We start from the raw sequence: 11,001 nt of genomic DNA, 5'->3' as shown, positions 1-11,001 counted from the left end.
ATACTGCTATGGATCTACAAACTTCTACATTAGACAGATCCTGTTATTTAGTTGTTTTTTTTTTCAATCGTAATTAACTGAGATTTTCTTTGGAATAAACAGCCCACACGAGTTTTTCTAAAGCGAAGAGTTGCGCGCTTTTGAAAACTGTGCTGTAACAATCGCCGAAGAAGAAGAAATGAAGAAGCTGAAGAAAAGAAGAAGAACTTCCGGAGGTCAAAGGTAATCTTCGTGTTTGAAAACATGGATCCTAACAAAGTGGAGGAAGGTAGCAGCTATTTGCTCTCATACATCTTTAAGTTTTGTGTATTTGTTTTACACGACTTATATACATGTGCAGGTGTAGAGGAGTGTATTTCCAGTTTGTTTGAAATGTGTCAGCTAGCTGCATTAAGCTAGTTTGCGAAAAGAAACAGACATGTTAACTGTTTTGCTAGCTTGTTTGTTAGCTTATGTTCACTGCCTCGGTGTTTTCCAATTTTTAGAAAAAATGTAATAGCCATTTAACTGTGGCTAGTCACAGCTTTAAATATCCTTCAAACGAGAAAGAATTCGTGCTCTCACCAGTGTTTGTTCTGTTTTCTCATTCGAGCTGAAATGCTACTGTCACCGTTAGCCACCAGCTAAGGTTCAATATATGAACGTTTTCTAACATAAAGTTACATGGCTAAATTACTGTAAGCGAGAATATAAACTCGACGGATGTCAAACATTTTTGTGACTTAAACCCAGTTTGTTGGAGACTTAGATATTTGACATGAAAGTTGAGTTACATGTTTCGATGGAGGCAGATAGATTTTCACGTGTCACGTATTGTGTGACGAGTATTAAGTTAACTTTTAGGTGTTTAATCACTCTTGTTTTCTTTGTGTCCATTTGACCAATGTTAAGGTCATTTGTGAAACTTCTAACCATTTGTAGCCTAACGTTACTGTTACATAACTGTTTGAGGCTGTCATTTTTCTTTTTTGGTAGGGCAGGAACCCTAATGTTGTTTATGTGTGTCCGTCACTACTTGATATTCAGTATTTTTCCCACTTTCAACAAGTTACCTTTCAATGGGTCCCTGAAACTGTCTGTAGTTGATGCTGCTTTGCTTGCAAAAAAAACCAACAAAACCAAGAGAGCTGCATTCACGTGAAAAGCCGATTAACAAAATAACCCAAGCTGTGATTAACAATTTTCTGGCTTCTTTTGCATCATCAGGCAAGATGAGTGGTGATAGGGACATGGCGTCTGTCATGGGATTCTCTGGCTTTGGTATGTACATCACAAGTGATCAATAATTTCACATGCTTATGTTATTTCTTATATGACTGGTTTTGCGTCAATTATCGTTCAAGTGAGTTGTCTTCTTTCCCCCAGGTAAGAAGGCCCGCACATTTGACCTGGATGCCATTTTTGAACAGACCCGTCGAACAGCCATTGAGAGGAGTCAGCGTATACTAGGTAGGTTAACCAACATGATAAGCTGTTTAGTAGTAATTCTGTCACCAGGCTGTGTGTAACTGTACTCTAAATGTTGCTTCCTTAGATGAACGGCAGAAGGATAGTCAGATGGAGGAGGAAGGGGAGAGCTCCAAATCACTCAGCTCGTCATCATCAAGTCAGAGAGGCAAAGCTGCTGCTGCTACTTTCAGGTAAGCAGGGATTTTGTTGTTTGATTGTTTGTGAATACCATATTCCAGTTTGGTTTGGCTGCCACTGCCTTAGACTTTAGTTTCATGTCTGCTATACAAGTGTAAAATACATTTTTGCTTTGACTGACAATTGTGTTCTTTTCCTCTTAGAAAACAGGAGAGCAGCAGTGACAGTGACTCAGACTCAGAGTCAGACTCAGAGCTTATTGGGCCTCCACTGCCTCCTCAACATACATCTCAGGATGACGATCAGCGTGCGACGCTGACTTGTCCACCAGGTCACACAGGCAGCACGGCTCACAGCGATGATGATGATGATGATGATGATGATGATGATGATGATGATGATGATGATGACGACGACGACGATGAAGGGGAGGCACAAGATGACGATGATGATGTATGTCTGAAATGTCCCATTTAACAGTAGGCATTCTGTCTGTCATGTCTCAGTGTCTTCAGTGAAAAAGGGCCAATAAAGGCACCTTTTTGCTCTGTGCTGTTGGGTGCTTTTCAGATTTCACCACTAGATGGCAGCACAAGAAAATATCATCAGTGTATCATCAGTTAGTGTTCTGGGGCAACAATGATCTTGTGCTACTGAATAATAATTAATATTGTCTTTTAGGTTTTTTTCCTCTTTCTTTGTCATATCAAAATATCTCCACAGTCTGAAACACATCTTAAAAGCAGCATTGCTTAAAAGCACGGTGATGCAGTGGTGTTCACATGAAGAGTACTCACACTCTGCCACGTAGGGAAGTAAATGTCTCTGGTTCTGAGTGAAATAGCTCCGACCCTGACCTTTTACATCCAACAGCGTAACTGTTCCCAGTCATTCATTTGCAGCTGATGGCTGTGATTCCAGGCGCTTTAGTCATTCAGCCTATCAAAGTTAAAATGTCATATGTAATTGAATTTTGGAATCAAACGCTACACTATAACGATACACCTAATTCAGACTTCTTCAGTCTTTTACTGTTTCCTTATGTTCATCTCAATTTTCCAACCTAGAATCCAGTGAAGAAGATTCCAGACACTCATGAGATTACTCTGCAGCACGGCACCAAGACAGTAAGGACTTCTTCTTTCAGCACTCAGTGATTATAATTGTTCCTTATGTAGCTCTATGGAAATTTATTCAGTGGCTTTCATTCATCATAAGTAGCTTATAATTAACACCATCTTTTATTTACATTATGCACATGCTAAAACATCTGACAGGGGAGATCTGCATCAGTTTTATGGATTTTAAAGGTTACCCAACTTTTTGTTGAATTTAGCAGTAAGAGCAGCAAGTCTGTCCCTTGATATTTTGCAGCAGTGAGAAAAGGGGTAATTTTTTTATTTTCAACATGGAGCCAATTTAGTATCCAGATCCAGAAACAGTTTAAATCTGAATAATATGATTATTACTCACATGTTAAATATTTGGCTTCTGTTTATTTTTCCAGCCTTTATAAGAGCCAGTGTGACTTTTTCTGCAGTTGGTTGTCCTCTGAGCCGTACAGGCTTATCGATTGTCTTTCAGTTTTAAGTAAGGTGATTGTCTCCTCAGGTATCAGCTCTTGGCTTAGACCCCTCTGGAGCCCGTCTGGTGACTGGCGGGTATGATTATGATGTGCGCTTCTGGGATTTTGCCGGGATGGACCAGGCCCTGCAGGCCTTCCGATCCCTCCAGCCCTGTGAGTGGTGAGTGTACTTCCGAGAACACAACGTGGAACATCAACACAGTTGCTAAACATGTGGTTAATTAAAGTCATGCAGACATCCAGTGCACTCACATCTTTTATGTGTTCCAAAGTCTACACACATACACAAACACACACACATTTGTTGAGCTTCATTGAGCCTCATGTTAACTCTGTGACATCCTCTCTTTTCATTCAAAATGAGCCTTTCAGAAGCAGATGGTTGAGATATGTGGGTGTTTGTGGGTCTATGCATGTTTATTCTGTATTTCACCAAGGCCATCATCAAAGATCGAATTCTTTTTTGCTTTTGGGAACCAGTGGGCTGAGCTGGAGCAGGCCTCCGCTTATTAACAGAAATTTACGCTACATTTAATTTGATTACAGTGTGACCCAGTAGCCTGTTTGGTTTACTAACAAGCTGGGCTTCATATATAAAGCTGTGCTGTTGTCGTCCACTGTTCCTGACCCAAAAAGGCAAGTTTTGAGCGCAGTCATACTAAAACAAAGAGGAAAATGAGCATTTGGTCCTAAGTCGTGAGTCTCTAAAAAGGACAGAGCCTCCCTATTAAAAATAGCATTGGTGCTGACCAATCTTTCATTCAGCAATGTAACTTTACGCTCTGTGTACGGAAATGTTGGCGCCCCATCTACCCCCTGCTGTGTTAATGCTATTTGATATTGACCTGAACTGCTCATCTCACTCAGGTTAAGTGCTCCAGACTGTTTCCTGTCTCTTAAGTTGTATTCACTGCAGTGCGCTGTAGAACATGTGTGTTATTCAGTGTAAAATTGAAAACATAAAAATCACATTCCCACTCGGAAAAGCACTAAATAGGCTTACGTTTTTTTTACTATGCACACTTTATCGTCTCGTCTGTAATAACAGCATTTTGTTGTTTATTATCATTCTTTCTGTTTCATAGTTAAACTGTGTATCTGTTGTGCGTCACAGATCAAAGATACCAATTATCAGATGCACATCAGATGTTGTGTTGTTTTGTTCCTATAGCGACATGTATCTATTGTTTGTTTCTTTCCCTGAACCCTTTGAAGGACTAAAAGCTTCTTATATAACAATGTTTTGGTGCAGAAGTCTTGTACAATCAAAGCTCGCAGATGGCTTGCAAACAGGCACAAAAACACTTATCAGAATTTATCAGCATTGCAAACTACAAGTATCTGCTTTCTCTCATATGTCCTCTTCGTGTGTGTGTGTGCGTGTGTGTGTGCGTGTGTGTGCGCGCGCGTGTGCGTGCGTGTGTGTGTATGTGTATCCCCTCAGCCATCAGATCAGGGCCCTGCAGTACAGCATCACGGGTGATGTTATCCTGGTGATTTCGGGCAATGCACAAGCGAAGGTGTTGGACCGTGATGGCTTCAATGTCATGGAATGTATGAAGGGAGACCAGTACATTGTGGATATGGCCAACACCAAGGTAAAGCAGTACTCACATAACGTGGCGGTTTATTACGACGTGGGTCACATTTTTGTAGTTTTGGCCATTGTTTCATTTGCTTATCTTAATAGTGTACTCATTCATAGTAGTTGCTGAGATCTGACATGGCAATAAACCAGAGTGGTCAGATGATTAGAGGTTACAAACAGGCCAACAATTGTAGAAAAGCTGGAGTGAATACACCAGAAATGTCAATAATAGTCCCTCATTACACAGGAAAACTATGTGCACACCATACCAAGTACATGTTGGTCTCTGAACTTAATTTAGTGGTTTATCATGATACTCAAAGTGCTTCAGTGGAAGAGGGGAAGCTCACTAAACCAACACCAATGTGTAGCACCCACCTGGTCAAGGCACTGCAACCATTTTGCACCATAGCTTTCACCACACATCAGCATAATATGATGAACTGTTAGCAAACAGTCCTGTATTCAAACCTCCAGCTGTAAGCTTTTTTTTTGGGGGGGGGGGCCTCTACCAACTCCCGTGGGAAATACCAGGCTCTTTAGCTCTTAAATACTCCACTCTGTTCACCAGCTAGTTGCTAACTGTGTCCGTCTGCCATTTGGTCCTGACCAAGTAGTGTACAGTGAGTTTTTAGAGCTTTTTCACTGAAAACAGCTGCCCACTGTGGCTGCTCATGATTTGAGATCAGTGAGAGTGAGCCAGAACAGTAAAGTTGTGGACCAACAGCTAAACAGTGAGCTGAAACTTGATATAAAGCTCCACAGAGCCGACAGGAGGTGCCGATGTGATAATTTCCTTAAAAATATAAATTATGCCTGCTTTAAAGCTGTTAATTCTAAACACAGGCTAGGTGCTCTGCTCTTCTGCTCCCTGGATGGATCCTGCCAGTGCATAATGGTAGCAAGGTGTAGCCATGAGCTGGTCTGTTTTTGTACGTGAGGATAATGGCCTGTACTGTGTGACCAGCCAGAGGCAGTCTCAGGGGGAGAGGAACACCACATGCTTTCAGGACTGTCGTGGTTCATCTCTTGCTTGTACCTGCATCTACAAAGGACGATCCTAATTAAGTGCCCATGTTTGGGTTTTACTGTGTATAAGGAAGCTGTATTGGTGGCCCCCAAACATCTGCGGCAGCTGCAGTGCATTTAGACATGGTTTATACCATCCATATGAGTTGAACAAGTGAAGGCCCATTGATTGCAAGTGTTTTCCTGGATGTCCTACATTCTTGTCCTGCTCAGGCCCATCTGGAGCTGATGGGAGAGTTTGGTTCAATGAAAATGCGTTTTGGCCCGCTGACAAAGTCCCAGTCGATTAGCTGTGTCTCATGTGATAATTAAGTCCTTGCTTCTGCTCTGCCTCTGTTGACAGACAATTACTCGCTTCCTACCTCATCCCGCTGTGTGCAGGGAGGTCTATATACACGTGCAGTAGGATGGCATGATATGATTTGTTTTACTAGTTCTTTTAAATCGACTGTTGTTGATTGTTTTGGCCAGCCAACAGTCCAAGCAAATCCTCACATCTGAGAAGCTGAAACCAGAGAAGGTTTGGCATCTTTTCTTCATAAAGGACCTAAACTTTCAACAATCACCCATTGTAATAACAATCAAAATAGTTGCCAATGAATTTTTCTACCAGCTCCAATTTTTAGTTTATCAATTACTCGATTAATCAGCTGATCCTAAACTTAAACCAAACAAATACACCAACCTGTTTAGCCTATGCTAAATGCAACCACAATGAAAACAAACTGGGGATGCCTGTATCGTCCGCAGTATGTTTTTATCATAGAGCTTTCTGTTCTTGACGCTGTTTGTCATTATCATGCTCTATTTTTGTTTACTGCTGTTTTAAATGTCGGTCTGTTTCTCTTTAGTCATTGGCAATTTGTTGTCCTAAACTGTTGAGGAAGAGGAATCAGATTTGCTGAGGAAGGCAGCGGCTCCTTCTCCCAAATCATGAAGCTGAAGTGATGGGTGATTCCGTTTATTTTGATGTTGTTGCACAGAGCAGGGAAGCAGCCATTCATAGCCCATTTGAGCTTTAACCTCCTCATGTAGTCAGTGTGTACTTTGCCATAAAATTTAACGACTCTTTTTTTAGTTGTTAAACAGCAAGACCAAGGCAGTTCACTTTTTATTGATTATTAAAGTGGTGCATGAAGTATGTGACAGTGAACAGGCAGACCTCTCTTCCTGATGCACACATACCAATGTCATTCGGTCAACTTCGGCTCATGCAGTGCTCTGCTTTGTTGAGCATCCTGTCATATAGCGTTATGTCATGTCTGAAGCCTCTTTGCAGCACGCTGAAGTGTTCCTCTCTGACCTGGTGGTGGGGGAGGCCTCTCTCTGGACTATCCCTCTTTGAAGTCATTTGTTATGAGTAATTCTCCACAGGACTACTCCAACAGAGGAAATGTCTAGAAGTGACTCTTCTAGGAGCTCGCTGTTTGAAGCTGTGACACAGACTGCTGCACTGTTTCAGAGTTCACTGGCTCGGTTGTAAGGCCAAAAGTCGAAGTTACAAAAAGATCCTGTCCTTGAGGGAGAGCCCTTTAAGGTGCAGCCAGATTAGGCAACATAATTATGCCTCCCAGGTAGGGCTGTACCAAATGTCTTCTTCGTCTTCTTTTTTTTTTTTTTTTACATTTGAAGCTTCTATTGCAGTTTTCAAATGAAGCTTTCAAATTTTTAACTTACTCAGCTGTGGGATCATTCGTGTTTTGCCCCAAGCAGCCAGAATACTGTGAATTAGTCTTAAGATTGTGAGCAACGGCAGCCACCGACCGTGTGTGTGTGTGTTTGTTTTCAGTGCAGCCTCTGACTGAACTCAGCACTCATCAAACTCTGGTTCTTCCAGCCTCTTTTCTTTTCCCTCTCTCCTCGTTTAAGAAGGAAAGTACATCTCTTCTCCAGTAACCAGTCAACAAAGAGACTATTTAGCATACAGTCCAGTTCAGCACCTCCACGGCTCGCTGCAACAGGTTGAACTGGATCAATTCATTTTAATTTAAAAGTAAAATCTGAGCTCTCCTCCTGTGAGTAAACAGCTCCAGATCGCAGCAGAATCTGGTGTGACTCCAGGTGTTCATTCCGACAGAAACTCCAGTCTGCCCTCGGCTCTCTCCTCCTGAGCTCCCCGGCTCTAAGCAGCTGTACGTACATCCCTGCGCTCTGCCCGGTCCTCCCCACATGAGACTCTGCAAAGCCCTGTGATACGCATTTCAATATTGATGTCAAATTCAAATGTCAACATTATGGATGAAGCTTTAAAGCTATTCTCTACAGCCCAACTTCGGCAGCTTTGGTTTATGTAGTAGACAGCTGCGTCTCTGTGGATTCAGGCCTTGAGCTGCCAAGCACTTCACACCACACAGCTCTGAAAATACATCGTCACAAACAGGTAAAAGCCCCCTTGAAATAATTAACTGGGAGCCTTTTACGCTGCGGTTTTGGCTCAAGATTTAACAATGAGTAACAACAGCTGTCTTTGCACATAATTTGTGTTCTGTAAGACTCCAAAATACATCTTCCTGAATCCACTTTCACTGGTTCCTCCTGGCGACATCTCCCCTTTTATGTTTCCACCAGCTCTTGCTGGCTGTAACTATGACAGTGGGTCTCCAATGAAAATGGGGGCAAGTGGCAGCCCTCTGTGTCTATGTTGCCATATAAGTAAACCATATGAGTCACATATGATGCACCTCAATGTGACTGGAAGCTAGCCACAAGATCTGGCCAGCAGTAGCTTAGCGCCTGTTAAAGGTGTGCAGTTTGTTCATTTTCACTTTCTGCTCTTTTTCAGGGCCACACGGCAATGCTGAATTGTGGCTGCTGGCATCCCAAGATTAAAGAAGAGTTCATGACCTGCTCCAATGATGGGTGAGTTTTAAAGTGTGAGCTCTGCATTGTCACGGGATCTATTACTTATTCAATAGCTTTTCAGAGGGAGAAGCTGTCATCAATACAGCCACTAAATGTAGGAGAGTATCAAACGTGGACTTGTATTACCAGTGTTTGAATGTGTCATTGTTACTAATTAGAGAACAGGATCCTCTGGATGAAACAGGTCTGTGTCATCTCTGTATCCTTTTTCTAATTGTAAATAATTAATTTAGCTAGTTTAGGTTCATTATTCCACAGGACCTACTAAAATGTGTAGGAAAACATGTTTAAATGGTCTAGTGTACAGTGACATCCAAAAACAAAATTGATCTCCTCAGGTGAAAATCCTTTGGCATGTTACATATTTAAATCTAACATAGAAACACCTCCTGAATATTTTGTTTCCAACATTTATTCAGAATCATCCTCTCTGGCCAGCTAACTTGTGTATGTCATGTCCAAGGCGAGGTTTCAGGGCTTCTCTTTGCACTCATGTCCTCTGTCACCAGCAGGGAGTCCTCTAGTCCAGATTATGTCTCTGGAAAGTGTAGCTTGGCCTCACAGCTGTGCATTGACACATGGCACATTTTATCCTGGATGCAGTCCAAATGCAGCCCTTTTTATTTGCATGCAGTGATTTGGACCAGAGAAACACTGCTGGGGATAAGGAGACGTCACACACACATTTTCTAATCTTTTACTGCTTCAGAAAGCAGAGCTTTAGCAGTCTTTTGCCTCCTGAAAAGCAGCTCTAGTCCTGTATGGCTGCAGAAGCTGTAACCCTTTGCCCTGTGTACAGGTGTGAGTGAATACGGGTGACTGAGTGAGACCACAGTGATGAGTCTAAGTGAGTGTGACAGGCAGCAGTGCAGAAACCCAGGGCTATCATCATTAAGTGGAAACAAGGGCATGGCTTTGTGGGCAGCCTGTGGCCCAGTGTTTACTGGTGTTACTGCTCTCCCAGATGTGTAGGCCGGTTTATTTAGCTCATTTGAGGCTCTGGAAATCCTCCCCTGGCACGTTAGCACTGGGTGTTGCCCCTGGCCAGCTCGCAGGAGAACAGCGGAGAGGAGCGCACAGGGAACCATTCACAGGCAGAGCAGCTGCATGTGGGGAGGGTTCACAGCAGCAGAGCAGGTCGGCGCAGCAACCTGAGAGGTGGAAAGAGGCATCGACGGAGAGAGGAAGGAGAGGGAGGGACTGCCTGTGGTGATTTACAGGCGAAAGATGTCCATCTAACCCCATGCCAAATCTCTCCTATTGCACTGTTACTTAGCATCACATTTGTAATGTGAAGGGCCTGCTTGGTGATTAAGACCTGAACTTGACTTTCTTGGTTAACTACGACCCCACTTCTTTAAGTCCCCGTCCTTCCTCCAGAGCAAGCAGAATGTGGCCACGAGGGGTTAAACAGGTGCCAAACACACAGGTCACATTACTTTCGTCCTTTTTTCTGTTCTCCTCATCTTCATTTTTCATTCAGCGGGTTTAATTTTTTTCTTGGCTCGGTAAATTTTAGCATCTTTGAGAGGACAACTTGAGCGCCTCAGAGCAGAGCTGCTGTGGCTTTACATTTAGCTGTTAAGCAGTTACCTCTCGCTCATCTTTTAGCTCCATAAGTAATGCTCGTTTTTATGGGGGGGCATCAAATCATCCCTTCCCCTTCTCTGTCCCTCACCACCTCATGATATGTGCTGCTCCCTCAACTTCAGTGCCATCCTTTGAAGTCTGCAGAGGCCATACTGTAGTCAGCGGGCCTCTTAAGAGCGGTCCAGCAGTTGGCCAATAGTACCAGTGGGTGTCTGCTACTGGCTTTATCAGCTTAAACATCAGACCAACACCTTGGCTCGCTGTCTTTCTTCCTGCGTCAGCCTAGTTGGAGAGTCTTTGTAGTGTTTATGTGAATAGGTTATTAAGCATGATCAGTGGACCGCCCAGCTCCTTAATTAAAGGCCCCACCTGGTTGTATGGAATCTCATTCAAGAACTGCCCCCCCAGCTCAATGGATGATTTCATTTACCCAGACTTTTTCTCCCCGAGAGGAAGTGGATGAGAGGGAAGTACTGATGAAGCATAATAATGCAGCAGCAGGGTGGTAGTGATTGTCCTTGCACACTGAAGGTTGAATGGAGGCTTCGGCAGAACCGCGCCGCTGCAGTCTGTCAGTGAAAAGCATTTGTGCTCGGACTGGTGCGAACGTGTCAACATTTCACATTCTTGTGTCAGTCTGTTTGAGAGCCGTGCGATTGTAAAACAGCAAAATGTTTTCCAACATTATTCGTGTTTGATCCAAGGGGCCCAAATGCATATTAAGCACTGAGCCACTTTAGCTGAGTCTTTGCTGAAAGAC

The 11,001-nt window shown here is 43.0% G+C and overlaps 1 protein-coding gene across 1 annotated transcript in view; it reads left to right on the top strand.

Moving 5' to 3' along the window:
• Positions 1-208: 208 nt before the first annotated feature.
• The window catches only part of LOC139349040 (WD repeat-containing protein 70), a 37,095-nt gene continuing 26,302 nt past the window's right edge, over positions 209-11,001 (top strand). Inside the window, exons 1-9 of the mRNA XM_070989497.1 lie at positions 209-268; positions 1,207-1,260; positions 1,366-1,449; positions 1,535-1,640; positions 1,791-2,040; positions 2,655-2,714; positions 3,199-3,332; positions 4,617-4,770; positions 8,572-8,648. Of these exons, the coding sequence (XP_070845598.1) occupies positions 244-268; positions 1,207-1,260; positions 1,366-1,449; positions 1,535-1,640; positions 1,791-2,040; positions 2,655-2,714; positions 3,199-3,332; positions 4,617-4,770; positions 8,572-8,648 (944 nt within the window). The 5' untranslated portion in view covers positions 209-243. The remainder of the gene's footprint in view (positions 269-1,206; positions 1,261-1,365; positions 1,450-1,534; positions 1,641-1,790; positions 2,041-2,654; positions 2,715-3,198; positions 3,333-4,616; positions 4,771-8,571; positions 8,649-11,001) is intronic.

Source organism: Chaetodon trifascialis, chromosome 20 (assembly GCF_039877785.1).
Source record: "Chaetodon trifascialis isolate fChaTrf1 chromosome 20, fChaTrf1.hap1, whole genome shotgun sequence".
In the NCBI taxonomy this organism is placed as follows: domain Eukaryota; kingdom Metazoa; phylum Chordata; class Actinopteri; order Chaetodontiformes; family Chaetodontidae; genus Chaetodon; species Chaetodon trifascialis.
Note: the sequence above shows the minus strand (reverse complement) of the source record. Positions and strands in the feature narration are given on the sequence as shown.